This window comes from Ascidiella aspersa, chromosome 5 (genome assembly GCF_963924565.1).
Source record: "Ascidiella aspersa chromosome 5, kaAscAspe10.2, whole genome shotgun sequence".
In the NCBI taxonomy this organism is placed as follows: Eukaryota; Metazoa; Chordata; class Ascidiacea; order Phlebobranchia; family Ascidiidae; genus Ascidiella; species Ascidiella aspersa.
This window is the reverse complement of record NC_139451.1, coordinates 32166377-32185703: the sequence shown is the minus strand read 5'-3', so window position 1 is coordinate 32185703 and position 19327 is coordinate 32166377. Positions and strand designations below refer to the sequence as shown.

Sequence of the window (19327 nt, the reverse complement as noted above, 5' to 3'; positions counted from 1 at the left end):
ATTTGATTTAGATTTGTAAAAAAAAACACCAAAACCAGTTTTATTAAAGTAAGTTGAATCCCACTTCGCTTGTCGCTTTTATATTATTTTCAACCATGGACCGACCCTGGGATGAGACAGCCCACCCAGTGGCCGATTTCGGGTTCTCATTCATGGCCTTAACATTTATTTTCGAATAAGCCGTCGCGAAATTGCCTTCTCATCGTCGATAATTGTAGTTTGCAATTTTTATAGACGTTATCGATGAAATGGTTACTTTCTGTCGCACTCTTTTGTCTAGAATCTAGTTGTTCGGCTGGTGGGCCCCAAGAGTCACAAAAATCCAAAACAGTGGTATATTAAAAAAAAACAAATAACCAAAAAATTAACCAAAAAACAGTGTTGTAACAATTAATTTGTTCGCATGGTAGATTATTTGAGTAGCTGACTGATTATTCCAATGATAAAACAGATGTTAACCGAAATTAAAATCGCGTTTTATTCCATAAAAAGACCTGTATTGTGGGAAACACTACTTCATACAACAACGCCCTTAGAGTATGATTAGAGTGTGCATTTCTTGAAAAGCACTTAACACGACTGTTTTAGTAATACAATATAATACTTTTCAAATTTAAATTTTAGGCAACTTTAACGATATAGAGGCGTAATAACATCTTTGTAATTTGTGGCTTTTGTATTAAAGCTAACACCTTACCAACCTAAAACAAAATAAACGAACTACCGTAGTACGGTTTCTAAACCAGAAAGTCGGCGCTGGTCTAGAATCCCGCCACAACTCACATTATTTCGATTAGGGTAGGTTAAATGCAAAATTATTGAATAAGGAATATAATGAAACTTGACCCACCCACATCTATTCGCTAACTCACACCCAAACAAAAATATTTTGTTGATTTAATAATTGTTTTAACGCTGTAGTAGGATTCTAGACCAGTGCTGGAAAATCAACTGCCAGACAACCAACGTTTTTTACAGTCATTAACAACTATTATGCGAACTTTAAGTTCGGTCAGTTTATCACAGGAGCTAAATTATCTTAGTTTCGTTAAACTCAAATCCCAACAATTAGCTATTAAGCAAAAAGCAGAAAAGTTTCCTTAACAACTACATTGAATAAATGTGCTGCAAGCATCTCAATTATGAAAACAAAGCTGATTCCACAACCATTTTTGCGTCCTGCTATTGTTACGTTTGCTTGTGAACATCAACTTCGGGCTGACGTGAAAACTTTGCAACGTAGAACTTTTCACGCGCAATGTTGTTTAACAAACTAAGCGAAAAAAATTTTATTTTCAATGCGCGAAAATGTAAAAGAACTAACTTGCGCAAACGAACGTATTTTATAAATTTTAATTAAAAATAGAAATCTAAACTATGTTGTCATTAGTTACGAAAGGCTGGTTCCAACCGTCACGGTTTAATGCATATTTACCGCCAACACAAACAACAAATACAAAAAATGCACCGAAGTTTAAAAAATTCATTTAGCAACCATATTTGCAATTTTTCTGCAACATTTTGTCAAAACTGGTAAAAGAAATGCAGTTCATTTTTTTTATAAACTTTTTATGTCTCTATTGTATTCCACAGAACGAAACTGCAAAGAGGAACTAAACTTTCAAAATGGCCGCTGATGAAGGTTACTGCTATGCTTTGAGTCCGACTCCATTTGTTAAAGGTTATTCGAAGGTTGCATGTTCCAAGAGCTTAACCACAGCAAGGTATTAAATGTATCTTAATTTATTGAATCACATCAGAACGGAAATCAACTTACAGAAATAACTTAAGGTCCATGCACAGTACTAACAATCCAGTATATTACTTCTATCCGTTACATTATTTTTTCAGTTAAATGAGTTGAGCAATTTTCCAGTTCACTGTGGAAAGTATGGCAAGTGCTCCAGCGAGTTTTTTTTCAACCATTTATAAGTTAGGGCTACCATATTTTCAGCACCGAAAAAGAGGACATTTTTTGCCGGCAAGGAAAACTAAAGTAAAATTGTAACGTTTGAGTTTAATGATGCTTTACATTTCTTTGGTAGTTGGAGACTAACGGTACAAAAACAACTACTTAAATTTATTATTTAGACTTAGCCCATGAATACTTTGCGGTTCCCCTAACTTTTTCCAATAAGGAATGATCATTTTTAACAAGGTCATAAAAATGTATACACTAAATATTAATGAAATTGCCTGTATGCTTATATACTAACTAGACAAGCTTCTGTAAGAAATAAGAACATAGCCTGCCATAGAGTAACACTAAGGCCACGGTCATAGAGGCACGTTTCATGTAAATGTAAAATCAACAGGAAGGGCGGTCAGACGCGCAAAACTTTTGTCGTGGTTTTCAGTGAAGGACTCAATTTTCAGCCATGCAAATTTTACAAATAACGTTATTTTGGGCCGCGCAAATTTGGGCGGAAATATTATGACAGACGCGTAATTTCAAGCTACAAAATCCAAAGTTTTTAATCTAGGGGCCAGTAGGGCAATTGGTTGGAATACCATTTTAAAACCAGCAATTCAGCAGGTTTCATGGCTACTAAACGTCTTGTTAATAATCAACTAACTCAAAATGCGACAAAAGAGGACATTTGGGCATATTTAAGCGTCCTCTGAAGACCTTTCACTTTTCTTGAGAAAAGAGGACAAATCCTCCTAAAAGAGGACATATGGTAGGCCTATCATAAGTGCACCCGAAAAAATATCTGAACCGCACCCCAAATATTTAAAATGCTGGTGCGGCATACATTTAGGCTGAATCCCCACCGGTTAGACAAAAACGCTTTAAAGCAGTCTGATCGTGACTAATGAGATGGAACGCTATTTATTTTGTTGTCGGTCTCCACCGACCAGACTTGACGCAAATCTTACGCACAGTAGACAGACACGACTAAACATGTTTTTACTTTTTTACCGTGTCTGAAGATGCTTTATGATAGAAACCATTAGTTTTTTACAGGTTTTTATAAGTTTTATATTAGAAATGTTATTTCAAAAGTTTATGCAGGTTATTTTTTTGTTATATACAATATACATGTATTCCTGGTACGGTCGAAAAGCCTTTTAATTTGTATCTTTCCTTCCCATGTCTGATTTCACCAGCTTGACTAGTTCAAAAAAACATTTTGAAGACGTCTTTGCGTAATTTTGAAACTTATCTTCATGTTTTAATAAAATGCAAATAAGTACATGGAAAGAAAGCTCTTTATACCTTTTTTCACAAATAGGGTATACCCAGTATGTATGTTGTCGTATAAACTGCTGGTTACGTTTCCAAATACATATTTCTTCCAAAATTTACATTTTATTTGCCTCCGCCATGATCACGGCTGAATTTTATAGCCTAGCTTTGGCCAGTTCAAGTTTCATGCGCTTTGTCGGTGGGATAGGACAGAGTCGCTTTCAGGCATGACGCAACAAGTCAACAGTCAGACATGTTTCGTCACGTCGTGTCTTAGGTCCGGTGGGGATCCAGCCTTACAGTGTAATGTATGCAATAAACAGTGCATCGGAAAAACATAAAGTGAGGTGCACTTTTTAGACCTTTGTTGCACCCAGTCACCCCGATTTTTTCGGCTGTGTACCCGCGAGATCTCGTCACAATCTGCCATACCTTCCAGCAGTGTGTCCAGTTGCGTTCAGTTAAGTTATACATTTAGTTGGTTAGGTTAAGGGCCAGTTCGCTAAGTCTCGTTTGGCTTTTGTACACATCGCTTTGCCATATAATTGTTTAGCACAGACATGTTTACCTAACAGCATGGAAATAACATCTTCGTATTACTGAATGCGGCCGAATTTATGGTGACAGAACTGCGACAAAATAGAACAAATGATAAGACGACCCCTACATGAATGCTGGTCTAGAATCCTACCACATTTCGTTTAAGCGTTTATGTTGCTAACAATGTTTGGTTTAGGATGCGAGTTAGCGTTTGGGTGGGTCAAGTATTCTTATTATATTTATTCCTAATAAGCCTTCCTTGCAATTTCAACTTTGACAACTCGTTTTGTTAGTGTTAAAATAAATGTGGTACACTTTTAGACCAGTGTCGATGTTTGTTCATTTTACAAAGCGTTAAGTTTTTTGTAAGCTGTACCTTACTTTAAACGTTTTAAAATTTTTTAAAGAAAATATTACAACATTTTTTTTGTATTGCAGCCAACACTAGTCCCAGAAGTGTGAGAACTAGTAGTACCATAAATAAGTACTACTGTCCTGTTAAGTTTTTCACACTTCAACATGGCAACAGCAGATGTTTTAACCACATTTCAGGAAGATTTCACAGAAAAACCTGATATATTGGAACTGCTCAATCAGTAAGTAAGTTGTTGTTCGAAAAATCAATTTACCCGGCTTGCCTGTTTGCCAAACTTTAGTTTTTCAAGTACTGTCCACGGCTTTTGCAATAAATTCTAGTGTAATCTTGGGAATTTGTGCTTACTAGTGCAAGTTTCAAAATGTATTAACTGGTTGAAAATTACTTGAAACAAACAACTCGTTTACTGATTTGAATATTTTTACCAAGTGTTTATAAATTTTAATAAATACAGAACAATATTTTAATTAGATTGCAGGTTTGCAATAACCCGTTCAAATACATTTGAATACAACTTCTATTATTGGATTGAATTTTCCAAGGAATAATATTCATTTAAATTTTCCCAGTTTAGCATTTTTCTCACAATTAAAAGAAAAAGTTTGTATTAACTAAAAAAACAAACAATGTTTGTTCTGGGATATTTTGCAGACATTGAAATGTATAACGACAATAAAAACATGAATCACCCCATATCATACTTTGTTGAATTCTTATTTCACACTTTGCCTTGGATTGTTTTTTAGCTGTGGAAATGCACATGAAAATGTAAAATCACTATCCCTGGCATTAAACATAGTGGCACATCACATAGTAATTGATTTTGCCCTAAATACTGGAACACTTTTTTTGTCCTAAATATTGTAATCAAAAGAACCCCCACTGAACGGTAACATATTTAAGCACCGTAACTGTTTGACAAAAAGGCCAAGCATTTGTACCCACTTGCTATTTCAGCATATTATAGAAAGCACAGTAACCACCTCCTACTTAAACATGCATTACGACAACAACTCTGTCATTCTTGCCTGAAATAAAGAAAGGTTTAGGGTTCAAATATGTCAACCTTTGTTTTTATGTTCCAGTATTCCACTTTGAGCAACCCCAATATTCACAGTCTAATATAACCCAGCTGAACATATTGGATCAAATGTTCAGTACTATTTTTTTTATTAGTTTATGGTTTCTAAGCTACATAACTTATCACTGTAAATGTTGTAAAAATAACCACTAATGACTAAATCTCATTTGAACCTGGTGTATATTATAAATTTTATGTCTAACTCCAATCTATCCAAAAACTTCTGAAAACTTAACTTTTCAGCGATTTGACTCAACTTACGTCAAATGTAAAAATAAACAAAACGGCTTATGTTCTGTGAAAAGCTATTCCAGGTATCCAAAACATTTTCTGTCTAGAAGTCAACAATTGGCTTTCTTGGCTACCATAAGGGGCTAAAGTGCAAAAATGTAGAATCATTTCACTTGTGCCTTAAATAAGAATTACTATATATAAACTGTTGGTATATCAAAACATAATCAAAACAGCTCCTCTGGTAATTGTAAACATTTCAGCAACCTATTCAAATCGCCTTCTTGAATTTCTATTTTTAGTGATCGCAAGTTTGAAAAGAAATTTTGTGATGTAAGGCTCAAGGCAGAAACCAAATGTTTTCCAGTTCATAGAGTTGTGCTTGGACTTATGTCAGAGTACTTTTGCAAAATGTTTGCAACTCCGGTAAGTTATAATTAATAAAGGAAGTAATATTCACATGTTTTGAACTATGTAAATAATTGTATGTTAAGGGTTTATTAATTCCTACCTTAAGAAGTATTTTGTAAAAGCTATGTTTTCAGTTTTTATATTATTTTTTATTCTTGAGCTACCTGCTATTTTTTTTTCTATTTTTTAATTTTTTATTAATGCATAAAAAATTTATCTTTGTTATTTTATATACTAAATCAGGGTGGTCCAAGGTTGACTGCATCACAGGCCATAATATTTTTTAAATACAGTTTGTGGACCACATACACTAGCCCAGTGCTCTTTTTTGTTCGGTGAACCCTTAAATTTGTTGTGACGAACTAATGCATCCTGTCTACCTAAAAGGTAAACTGAGGTACAAGGGATATGAAAAATCATATGCATATCAATATCATCATGTCAATCAAACCGAGCTGAGCTGCCGAAGTTTTACACACTGTCGGTGAGAGTTTGATTTTGGCTGCAGGCTGCTTGCGAGTACTATTGCATGTCATAAAACAGCATTTAAACTTTATACAAAAAAAACGGAATGCAAGAGAAAGTTAGTTTACAATGATTACAGCACCGTTGTGTCTTAGAAATCGGTAATTACTGGAAAATCAAACATTAATGGCTCCCTAAAAGTTTGTGATACACCTTTGTATACCATTTTGTAGTGGTGCGCCCCATGCATATTTCGGTGCACACTAGGGTGTACCGTGCACACAAATTAAAGAGCACTGCACTTGGCTACAGGCATGCATCATATGGATTTTTGTTTGGCGGCAAAACAATGTTTAAAGATGACTTCACAAAATTTTGTCAAAAGGCACCGTCGTAATACACATAAGCTCAGGAAACCTGCTGCTATGCTTTTGCGGATTTGTGCAAATGAAATCAAGTTTAGATAACACAGGAAAATTATGCACGATTTTTGTTATGCAAGGCACTGGACAATTATATAAAGCTGTTTAACACCACTGGTCTAAATCATAACAAAAGGTAGCATGCCTGTCTTGCCAAACCCCTCGATCCGAATATGATGAGTGATCGAAAACTGGTTTATTCAATAGTCTAACTCGAAACATGTATTCTTACGAAACAATTAAAACATGCTTGCTTTTTGTTATCACTTACATTTATTTTATTAAACCCTCGAATGTTATGCATTACAATAATTTAATAATGCTCCTCGGGCCACATACAATGATGTCGCTGGCCACCCGTTAACTAAATCAGGGTGGTCCAAGGATGACAACATTTGACTATTTAACTTTCTAATTAGAAGACTGCATTTTCTAAGCGTAGAATAATCGTGAAAAACCGTGTGTATTGTATGTCTTACTAAAATTTTAAGAGAGATGTCGCATACTAAACAATCGCCAAACTACAAAAAAGATATCGTTTCGTGCAAAAAGGAACAGATCGACCTGGCTGAAATTGCATCTTGGAAAGGGTCAGGGCGTTAGCCTAAAGTCACAGTAAAAACCTGTAAAACAATACTTTTTAACAACCCGATAAATTTTATTGATTATTTACTTTAAAGTGGGAAAAAAGTAATTTATATAGGGTGTACTTTTTATGTAATGTCCGTAATAAAAAGACGGAAAACGAAGCGCAAATATAACTTATAAGTTCGCAAAACAGTTCAGAAAGTTCCATTTGTGACGCACTGCGGCCTTTCTTAAACCGATATAACAAATACCAAAATTAGGCGTTCTTGCCACCCCCTGGATCCTAATTCGGTGAGCGATAGGAAACTGGTTTATTTTATTGTACAACCGGAAAAATGTAATCGCAACCAAACAATTGCAGTTTGCTTGCTTTTTATTGGTCATTAAGCTTTCTTTGATAAAACATTTAACAGTAGACCTACACATTAAAATAATTCAACAATGTTTCGCAGGCCACGGGCAACATGTCGGGCCTGGGTTTGGACCACCCTTGTACTAAATGATAACATTAGCCAGATAATATGAATTCACATTATGTGATCACATGTTACTGTTCAGATGAAAGAACAATTTGCTGCAGAGATCAAAATTAAAATGACAGATGAACAACTGGAGAGACTTTTGAATTGCATTTACACTAATGATGTGCAGATTACAAATGAGAATGCATTGGAATTGCATGAAGATGCTGACTACACACAGATCGGATGTATTTATATATATAATAATCTATTTTAATTTATTATTTCTTTACTCGAAAAAACAATTAAATCCACAGAATATTTTTAATTCTAACATGTAATGTCCGGTTCACACAATTTCAACTGTATAACTAGTAACAATAGTCTATTTTTTTAAGTTTCGTAGCAATATGCCGAATGTTGGTTATTGATTTCAAATTATTGAACACCTCTTTTGTTTTTTATAGTTCTTAAATCCAAATGTGCCAAGTACATCTTGCAAATGGTGGGTGTTGATAATTGCTTGGAAATCCTGGCTCATGCCCAGAGATACCACCTCACCGAAATTGAGGAAAGAGCAAAACAAGTGATACATGACAACTTTGAAGCTGTTGTGCAACAAGATGACTTTAAACAACTGGATTTTGACTCTATGTCTGCAATAATCAATCATGAAAATACCAAGGTAACTTTAGTATGACATTTTTTTTTAAAATTTATGCTGGAAATAGTAAAAATGGGATTTAAAAGCGGGTATTGCTGACTTAGGATTGTTGTGCATTTTAACATCAGCTTGTCTATTTATTCTAAATGCCAGTTTGTGTTTAACAGATATGTATACTTAAACAACCTTGCACAAGCATTTTTAATTTTTTCACAGTTGTGTTTTTTTCTTATCATTTAGAAACAAGGAGAGTTTGTTTTCACTGGTATGATTCAATGGGTTCACTTCAAACTTTCCAGTCGTAGGGAACATTTTGTTAACCTCTTCTCTCAACTTGACCTTTCAACTCTTTCTGGTGAATTCTTGCAGACCACTGTTATTGACGAGGTTGGTTTAGTTATTCCAATTTCCTTAACTCACTAGGTTTGCATAAAATTACTGCTACAGTAACTTTAAAATATTCCATTAGTTTTCTACATGTTTAAATTTCAATTTGTTTACTAATATACGATACAGTAGTTTTTAGTGTCTTATATGTTGTGTAATTCTTTTACAGGTGGCATTTTTTTACTATAAACAAATTCCACAATATCCTGAATCCAGCATTGTTTTCGTAGTGGCTTTATGTAGTGAGCCTTTAATAGCTCTGAGAACAGTACTTTGGGGTGCGACAAAAAGTTTTCCGACTCTCTAAACTAGTTCCACAATCGACCATGTTTTAATAATCGGGTTCTGACTACTTATTCACCAGTACTAAGTTTTTGACTATAATCAAATTAATTCATTGATTTTGCCATACAAATTAGCATACATCTTTAAAGCAGATAAGTTTTGGTTTGCATATAAATAACTGTTAACTTACAGCTATGTTGTTATTTGCTTTTAAGATTCTTGTCCGAGAAAATGTTGCTTGTTGTCATTCTGTGATGGATGCGATGAGAAATTTTCTTCTAAAACCCAAACTCCAAGGTTATCAATCCCCAGCTCAAGGTTACTATTAGTTAATCAACACTAAAATTTTATTCAAGTGTAAATCTGATGTCTAACATTATATGTTTGGCATATACCAGCATTTTTGCATATATGTATTTTTTATAGCTTTAGGTTTGTTAATCTGATTCATTAATTTTTCGTTTTTTAGTCGCTAGTAAAGAAGGTAAATGTAAAAGCTACTCGAATAATTAATCAATTGTGAAATAAAATATTGACACAATTTTAGCGGTAATGTATTTGAAATGTAGTCATTTAAAGAAATATATCTAAAATTGTACATATTTGAATATATAGAATTAAAAAGGTGTTTTGTTGTTTATATTGACTTTATAAAGTAAAAATAATTAATTCTATATTTTTCTAATCTAAAGAAATATATTTAAAATTCTATAAATATTGTTTTTGTTTATTCTCTAATTTAGATGTGTACTGCTACACATCTCTCTCTGTCTCTTAATTTGTGTGTTTTTTTTTCAACTTATAATTTGAATTGTGTGCAAGCAGAATCAACAAAGATTTTGATGGTTGGAGGTTTAAATTCAGAGAAACAATGTGTTCTAATTGATGTAGTGACTAAGCAAAAAGAAGTATTGCCGGTAAATAATGGTGTATAATTACTGTGTATATATAAACATGTATATTATTAAAAATACAAAGTTCACTTTCCACTAAAACAACAAACAACCAAAGTGAAGTGAGCAGTCTAAAACTATTTTTAAAAACTTCACATAATAATAGATTTATTAAATTTTGACCGAAACAAAACGATTTGCAGACAACAAAACTTAATGGGAATTTGTTAAACTAGTTGCACATATTGTGTACATATGATTAACCGTAAAATTCTATACAACTTTTGCCCAATCGCGTTTTCGCTCCGCTTACGCTGACTGCACAAACAAATGTTGAGTATTTTTCAACCGCTTCTATTTTAGGTGTCATTTATACCATAAGGGCGCCACCAAACAGCATATCGTGGTGTAGCAATATTTGGGTGTTGTTGTAAAATTGCGTTAAACAAAGCCCCTGTTAAGCAACCTGTATCATGACAACATAAAGTCGTATACCTTCCAGACTTCTCACGAGGCTTCTTTAATTAACTCATAGTAGCTTTATAATGTTGCAGGTAACGAAAGTTTGTGAGAAATAAAAAAAATAAAATGTGTTGGGTTAAACATCTACAACACGAAAAAATCTATAACATAAATCTTAGTACTAAGCTTTTAATCGCCGCTAGTAGTTTGTTATCCAAAAACATTTAAGCCTGTTTTAACAAAGTTTGTGTTATTCGGCTCATTGAGTGCTTTCGTTATAGCCCTTGAAATTTGATATACATGATATTTCCTGATTGTGTGTTTGTTTTAATGCACGGTCTAACTGTGGCGTTTTACCCAACTTATGTTCGTATATTTCCAGCAACCGATCTTTCCAGTTTATCGCGCGACCGCTGTGAAGTTTATGAACAAGGTTTTCATCTTTGGAGGATTTGGTAAAAACATGAAAAGTTGCCAAATGTTTGACCTCATCGATCGAACTTGGACAGTTTTGGCCGATATGCCAGAAGGTCGATGGGATGCCGCTTGTGCTGTTTTAAATGGTGAGAAACAAATTATTTATTCAAAAGAATAAGTGAACCTGTGTATACGCACGTTCGCTTCGGCATTGAAAATTGACGGAAACGTTACGGACTTGTTTCACTATTTAGTCGAATCTTGGCTGTCCGCAATACGTCCGTATTATAATGCACACGGCAAGTTTCGAAAATTATAAAAATCGCTTCGCCGCAGACATTTTACTTGTACAACCTGTTGCGTAAACGAGCTTAATATGAACATTGTTTTCCCCAAGATTTAAATAGCATTTCTAGAAATTTACCGGAAACCTTTTTGAAATTCTAACTTCACGTCGTCATGAGGATTCAAGCATTGCAAGTAAACCGTGGGTTCGAAGTTGAACTCAGAACCCCAGACATGCTGCTCGTGCCTATTTAAACATTTTTAAACTCATTTTAAATGAACCACTTAGATCAGCGGTTGCCAAACTTTTTGTCGGCGGTGCCCTTTAAAAACTTATCTACACTCGCGGCGCCGTAATGAATGCAGAATGGTGCCCTACTATGTCCTTTTGACCTTGGATAGTTTGGCTAACTAGTTTTTTTAATTAAGTTCCTATTGATGCTATCCAAACAAAAATCCGCGCAACATTATCTACTTTTCTGCGAAAACTTATTGGCTTTGCACAATGGGCCTAAATAGAGCATCTGATTTTAATTGAGTAAGCCTACCATTGTGACATTGACAATACCATTATATTGAGCTTCTCTTACCCAACAGCCAAGAAAAAAAAAAAAGGTGTGTTCGTGTTGGTCGTTTGTCAGTTTATGCCCAATTACCAAAGTTATGCACTTCAAAACAACCTCAAATATCGCACTAAAATAAGTTAGAAAGCAGAAAAACTGTGATTGCTTGTAATTATTAGGCTGTGCCGTAACGTAACTTCAATACCGTTGCATTTCTTTTGGTGGTCCACAAGTTTTGTTAATTGTCAAATTGTTTAAAAAGTTGAAAATCATTGCAATAGAACAACTTTCACCTGATTTTAAGGCGCCCCTGGCAAAGTCTCGCGGCGCCCAGTTTGGGAACCTCCGACTTAAAATGTAATTTATGTTTTATATATTGTGGGAAGTCGCGTAAAGTATAACTTCATATTTTTAATGATAACCAGCAATGTCACCCTCCCACAAATCAAAGTGTTTGGGTTCATTTATTTACTGGACATGCATTAATTGTTGGGATTCATATTTAATTTACTTGCACGAAAAAAACCCTCAAATAAATTACGAACATAAACTCTGCGCAGGGGCAAACACAAATATGTCGGTCACCGAGTTAAGTGGTTTCACAAAGTTCCAAACTCGAATACTCGGCACAGTGCATTACTCGGCCGGGTCGAGTACTTATCTTAGAAACGCATTTCCTGAACATTCCTACCCTGTGATTTTGTTGCATATTAATTTTTTTGTAAATATGTCACTTTCATAAAATGACAATGTTTATTATAAACTGAGGAGACTGCTGATAAAGTGGAAATTTTAGGTTCTCCCGTTTTAATTGAACTAATAATTACAACTCGATATCTTATGAATGAACACTATTCTATAACGTCCGCCATTTTGGCAAATGTGTAGTTTTTGGTGCTCATTTTCGCGTATTAAAAAATGTATTCTGTTGAAAAACGTCAACATTTCGATCGGAATTTGACGAAATATGAACAATTGCCCGGGTACAATATGTGAGCTTGTTTTTGTTGTTGTTGCGTATCTTTTGTGCTTAAGAGCTCCGTTTAATATAAATATTTTGCTTTGAACCCAGGTTTGATCTACGTCACCGGTGGTTGTAACAACAGCAGTGGGCGTCTATCAACTTGTATCATCTACGACCCCGACAACAATTCCTGGAGCAAGGGCCTTGACTTGATGCAACCGAGAAGTCACCACGCAATGGTCGAATTTGAAGGTAAGGATGAAAGTTGACTTTACCTCGCATCGCTATCAGCTGTTTGCGAGTGTTGCCAACTTTCTATCATATAAGCATTGTAACGTAAACATAAAAGTATGTGTTTGTTGCGGTCACGTATAGGAGCTAAATTATGTTTTGTCAAATCGGGTTTAACAGATTAATATTCTCGATATTATGATTATGAGGTTGGAATATTTGGTGAACTATTCAACTTGACCGTTTGATAACTTTTTAGCCTTTTTAAGGCAACGGCGCTTGTTATGACGTCACTGATTAATTAAATGTTTCCCTTAAACTGCTAATTTTCAATGTCATTTATGACCATCCCTAATTTTATTTTTGTGTTATATAAACCTACAATATGACTTGTCTGGTATGCGGGCTTCACTTTTTGCCCGTCCTGGCTACTCTAATCTATTTGAGGCCGTTACGTATTTTTTCGAAACTGGAACATTTTGCTATGTTTTCTCAAGAGGCATTTGATAAAAAAATGCCATTATTTGCCCATAACAAGTAAAGCTTTATTAATATTAAACTTTTGTGTTGAGTTTTTGTTGGTTGTTTTGCCAGGTTCACTTTTTGTTGTTGGTGTATATAACGGCTCATCACGCCTCAACTCATGTGAGAAGTTCTCGGATAATCGGTGGTCAGCAATTCAACACATGAATGAAGCTAGAGAAGGTTTATCAGTTGCTGCGTTTCAAGGAAACATTTACGCAACTTGCGGTTACAATGGTAATTATATTGTTTACATTCTTTACATTCAATAATATTTATTTAGGCAAAACAAGCGCAAAACTAACTGCTTTTAATGATTTGTGTCCAAAATTTACTAAGAAAATTTGTAAAACAGAAGAAAAGAAAGTTTTTGTCTAACTTACAGTTTACTCGAAATAGAGACGACGACACGACGCTATCTTGAACAGAATATAAAATATACTATCAGAATTTATTAAAACGAATATTGCTAAAATCATTTGGCCTTCTGTTAATCTAAACTTACGCAAATTCTTCATAAACCACAATTAAAAATAACCCAATATAAATATGGAAAGGCCCTGGAGCTTTTAACATTGTTGGTCCACTTGCAAAATAACGACACACTAAGTATTAACGAAGTTATGCGTGGGCCACTAGGTAGTGGAGGTTGTTTACCCCCTCTCGGTAATCCTTAACGTTTCCCAATTAACAAAACGCACAAGAGGTAAAGATAAACTTAATGTTGCGCTACAAGTGTCCAGATATTTTTATTTTTTTTATTATTAAAAAATAAAATGGCGAAAAAAGCACGATATTCGTTGTTTCATACTTAACCACGAGCTCACGTTTTCCCAGAATAAACACGTCACAGGACACAAATAAAACAGGTGATATACCGTTTCCGTAGCCTTTTTGCAGAAACTACATTGGTTAGATTCGGTTTTACCAAACCAATAAAGGGAATCATTTGTTGCAATTGCGCCCAAGTTAAACTTTATCTGGAAACTTCTTAGTTTGCTTTCGATTGTTGAATGTATACAGGTTACGATAAATGCTTTCCGTAACTTAACTTCCAGCGCCATTCAAGTACCCAGCTAACAACTGTTCAGTGTATAAAGTAGATATCACGACACGTCAGATCAACTTGTACTTTGAACTGGGGATGTCCGATACTTGACATTATATTCCGATAGCGATAGACGATATTTTATTATATTAGAATATTGAACGTCAGTGCTATGCTCAAACATTCAAATCGATGAAAAGGTAATTTTCAGGTTAAAAACAGTTGGTTCAATTTGCTTTACCGTTAGGAAGTTTAGTTAATTCATGTTGATAACATATATTATGTTTTATTATTTAAGGTTAGTTTGTTTGTCCAACGATCATAATTATAGGAGTAAAATGCAATTAAATATCATATAAACAACATATTTTTTCCGATGACGTTGCCATTAGCTGAAAAAATAAACTTTTCATGACCATAAGCCTTTGTAAAAACTTTTTTGTAAAAACGAAATTTCAACAGAATAATTTTTGGCAATACGTTTTAACTTTTTTTTGTGGTATGAGTATTTTAAAAAGCGTCATTTAAAATTTATTCCCGTTAGCGACACGTATAGTCATCTATACATTTCGAGCCCTGCAATAGTTTCGAACCGACGAAACAAGTAATAAACCAAACATAACAATACTCTGCCAAACAGAGACCATCGTAGGTTGAGCTATACATTGTAAAAATATATTTTTCAAGTTGAGCGATCCAGAAAGTTTTTTATTTCATTTTTTTTGTTTTATATCGTTTCCCCGATCGCTTTTTGAGAATAAACCGACAAAACAAGTGTTGAAATACAAGAAGAAGTTTGTCCATACTTTACCAATTGTGATTTTTAACCAGGTGGGAAGCTGAGCACAGTAGAACGATACGACCCCAGAAGCAACTCGTGGACTCAAGTTCGACCCACCAACGTTGGACGGTACTGCCATGCAACTTGTGTGTTGCAAGGAAAGCTCCATGTTATTTGCGGGTGAGGATTCCAAAGGAAAATAACCTAACCACCGTGAAAAAATATCAACAACTCGCGTGCCAAACATTTTTCTATGTTTGGTTTTGCACTGGCAACCACGGCTACAGTTAGAAACAACCCGAGTCCGACCACGGCCAAATGTGCAATTTCATCGAGCCTCGAGTCCGGCTCAGACTCTGCACCCTATATTTCACACATTAACGTAACTAAAATAAGATGAGTATTCAGCGAACCACTCATAGGGGTCATAGAAAATATGACATCATATGCCTTATCTGTTTCGAAATTTGGTACTGCGCATGCGCACACGTCGGACTCTTTTTGCCTAGTCTTACTCGAGTCCCGAGTTGACTCCGCAGCCCTCCTGTGACTCTGACATCTAATTTACGAATCTTGAAAGAGACGTCATTAAATCTAGTTTTATACGCTTTTCAGCCGATACCTAGAAGTGTTAACTGTCAGTTTCGCTTTTAGCTTGGTTTCTCAGTCGCACAAAAACACACGTGCTTAATTACTTTTAATGTAGAATGCCCTGCTTAAACGCAGAAAACATCCCTCCAATTTTAGGGCATTGTCACGTATTACGAACGGTTAGTCGTAAACAACAAGTTTAAGGTCCACACAAAATAATGCTAAATACAACAGTTAAAACGCTAATTTGTGACACGAACACGGCCGAATCATTTGGCGTGCCCTGCAAAATCATCCCGCGTGCCACTTTTGGCGCGCGTGCCAGGGGTTGCCGACCCCTGTACTAGCTGCTAATATTATGAACACAAATGTCTTCTAAAATACTGATTGGATGTACGATTTGGAACTAAATTTCCGCCTTAATTTTGACAGTTAGTCAAACAGCAGTAAGTCTTGCAAATAATCTAAAGCTTCAAGAATGTACTACTTCCTAATTTTATCATTAAAATACGGGGTAAAGTTGGTAATAATTAAAAGGTTTCCTATTTGTATTTGGTCGCAATCGCATTCGGACATATGTTTTCTATGTATTTTATTTTTTCTAGATATATTTAAACAGTTGTTCCTGGCTTTAATGCTTACCATAGGACAATATTTGTCGGTTAACAACCGCTAAAACAATTGATTTTATTTTGTTTTACAAATTATTTGTATCATTGTTGTACATATTGTCACAGAGACGGCGAGAAATCGGTGGAAGTTTACGACCCGCAAGAAAACAAGTGGACCGTTTGTTTCCACACTGATGAGTTTGCCACCTTTGGTTGTTGCATTGTTGCAGTTTGAATGGCGCAGAGCTTAAAATTGCGTTTATTCAATTCCACAAAGTTCTTTAGCGTCCACTGTCCAGTGCTCATTTGCTTCACATATTCAAGTCGTATGTTAACATTTAGGCTGTCATTAAAGGTGTCTTATTTTTCCAATTCTCTCATGACGTGAATAACAACCGGTACTATCCTTTGTGGACGACATTGCCTATTTATCTCGTTTTTAAAGTTTTTTCAAAAGTGACTACAAAACTGGGTATTTTTACTTAACCTGTACAATTTTCAATGTGAACTGTACACCTTTAGTTGGTATTTTTATTTTTTGATGAAATTATTTAATATTTATGCTAAAGTTCAGAAGCAAGCTTGTTTTTCGTCTTTCTCTCCATGTTGTTATTTGTATGATGCGAGTTGCGAGCCCCACCCAGTGGCGGATTTTTTGTCCTTTTTATTTTTCGATAATATTTGTTTTACAAAAATACAATCTTCTATAAAAATTCACATTTTTTTTTTTCAGATACAATCTTCTGTAAATATTTACAATTTTCTTCTTTTGGACGTTTAGATTTTTTGTTACTCATCGATGACATTTATACAATAAAGTTTTACCAAAAAACACTTCAACTCTTTTTTAACCGTTGCATGCTTAACCGTTGCATACTTTATTCGACTTGTTACATCGGGGTTTGCGCTTCACATTGCGGTGCAGGACGCTCGACAAACGCCGCCTTTCCATATCGGCTCCTCGGTCGCTGGACTCATGTATAAGCCTACCCACTCAACCAACGCTAAACTGGCACCAATTGAAGGATTGTAACTTGCGAGTTATGCTTCAGTTGAAGAAATGGAATACACGTGTTTATTCTATATATGCAAATCCCCACCTTCCAATTTATATTATTTTAACTGTTGTTTTCCTTGTTTTATTAGAGGGGCCAACTGGCTTATTGGTCCAGTTCTCTCTGTTTCTTATTTATTTTTAGAGTTGAAACATTTGTACGTGATTTTTTATAGCTAGAGTTGAACTTTCAAGTTAAATTAAAACTCCATAAGCTGAACAGTTTCTGGAATTGAAACGAGTGTGTATACATTCATGGCGCTTTTATTTGATTTACATGACAACTTATAATTACTCAATCACTGTTGGTTCAAATGCTTTCGGGCATGCTGACAAACGGGAAGTCCCCCACAGCTTCAAATATGGGGGTTTAGGGACAAAACTGGGGAAACATGGATAGTACATTGATTGCTTTAACTGTAAAAACTTTTATTCTGATTCAGACACGTGAACCTAACTTTCTGTAGCGTTTGTAATTGTGGCTTTGACTGAGGCTCGTACACAGGAATCGTGCGACCAAAGGCTTCTATGGGCACAATCCTTTCATTATTTGCGCCTTTATTCATATTTAACAAATTTTCCATCACAAAACAACTATTTATAAAAAATAACCCTAACGATGTTGCAAAATATCTATAGTCCGTGTGCGACAGAAGTTGTTACCCATACAAATCCCGACCCTCCAATTTATACCACCAGTCCACCATGCAATTTACATATTAAAGTCGTTTTAACTAAAGGGCCATTTGCTTCTTATTTTACTTTCAAAAATGAAATTTTTGTCAACTTAAACGGTATAAAGGCATGGTGACATCTTTGTATTTTACAGCTTTTGTATAGAAACTAACAGCTTACCAACCTAAAACAAAATAAACGAAATGTGTGTTGTTCTTAGTTTACTTTGTTGTGACGTCACGTTCAGGCATAACTTTCTGACGTCATCCGTGAAAAAAAATTCATATTTCTCCAAAAACACAAATCCTGGCTCTGTCGAATTCCCAACAACTTAAATATGATTACCAACGTATCACACAATGCAAATGCTGCATAGGCCTATTCAGAACGGTCGACCTGCATGCCTCTGTGGGGCACGAGATTAATTGTTTAGTTGAATATTCTGACTCTAGCTTGAAGGTTGCGTGCGTATAACTCGTTGTTGTTATGTTGAAACGCGCGCCTTGCCTAACGTACAACTATGAACGTCTACAAATCCTGTGATAAAACCAAATGTACACAGTAGGCTAAACCAGCAAGACCGTAACACGGTAACAAAGTACTTTGCCGTAGCACGGTTTCTAAACAGGAAAGTCAACTGCCAGATAACTAACATAAAAGTAAGCACAAAGTTTATTTCATACTCAACAACCACTACCTTGCGAACTCTTTCAACTTTTGGTCCGTTTATCGCAGAAACTAAATTATCTTAGTTTCGTTAAACTCAAATCCCAACAATTAGCTACCAAGCAAAAAAGTTTACTTAACAACTACATTGAATAAATGAGCGGCAAGAATGGCAATTATGAAAACTAAGCTAATTCCACAACCATTGTTGCGTCTTGCTATTTTTACGTTTCCGGGTGAACGTCACCTTTCGGGGTGACGTGAAAACCTTTGCGACGTAGAACTTTTCACACGAAATGTTGTTTAACAAATTAAGCAAAAAAAATTATTTTCAAAGCGCGAAAAAAAAATGTAAAAGAACTAACTTGCGCAAACGAACGTATTTTATCAATTTCAGTTAAAAATAGAAATCTAAACTATGTTGTCATTAGTTACGAAAGGATGAATACAACCGTCACGGTTT

At 35.0% G+C, this 19327-nt stretch overlaps 3 protein-coding genes across 3 annotated transcripts in view; all 3 read left to right on the top strand.

The window, feature by feature from the left end:
* LOC146146377 (kelch-like protein 23) overlaps positions 1-19327 on the top strand; it is a 50940-nt gene that overhangs the window by 14979 nt on the left and 16634 nt on the right. The gene's annotated exons all lie outside the window — the stretch shown is intronic.
* Positions 1632-12954, top strand: LOC146146380 (kelch-like protein 7). The gene is made up of 10 exons (XM_083390076.1): positions 1632-1724; positions 4169-4326; positions 5721-5844; positions 7863-8013; positions 8233-8450; positions 8670-8816; positions 9317-9419; positions 9927-10018; positions 10839-11019; positions 12794-12954. Exons 2-10 carry the CDS (start codon positions 4250-4252, stop codon positions 12952-12954), a joined length of 1254 nt encoding a protein of 417 aa, XP_083246202.1. The 5' UTR covers positions 1632-1724; positions 4169-4249.
* Positions 13535-16987, top strand: LOC146146379 (kelch-like protein 21). The gene is made up of 3 exons (XM_083390332.1): positions 13535-13675; positions 15318-15447; positions 16596-16987. The coding sequence occupies exons 1-3, from the start codon at positions 13603-13605 to the stop codon at positions 16702-16704; spliced, it is 312 nt and encodes a 103-aa protein (XP_083246458.1). The 5' UTR covers positions 13535-13602; the 3' UTR covers positions 16705-16987.

Excerpts from the sequence above, each read along its gene's own strand:
- LOC146146379 (XM_083390332.1), top strand. The coding sequence starts at position 13,603 with ATGAATGAAGCTAGAGAAGGTTTATCAGTTGCTGCGTTTCAAGGAAAC. Across the intron at positions 13,676-15,317 it reads CGCAACTTGCGGTTACAATG|GTGGGAAGCTGAGCACAGTA; the intron begins GTAATTATATTG and ends ATTTTTAACCAG. Across the intron at positions 15,448-16,595 it reads AAGCTCCATGTTATTTGCGG|AGACGGCGAGAAATCGGTGG; the intron begins GTGAGGATTCCA and ends ATATTGTCACAG.
- LOC146146380 (XM_083390076.1), top strand. The coding sequence starts at position 4,250 with ATGGCAACAGCAGATGTTTTAACCACATTTCAGGAAGATTTCACAGAA. Across the intron at positions 5,845-7,862 it reads GCAAAATGTTTGCAACTCCG|ATGAAAGAACAATTTGCTGC; the intron begins GTAAGTTATAAT and ends GTTACTGTTCAG. Across the intron at positions 8,817-9,316 it reads AGACCACTGTTATTGACGAG|ATTCTTGTCCGAGAAAATGT; the intron begins GTTGGTTTAGTT and ends TTTGCTTTTAAG.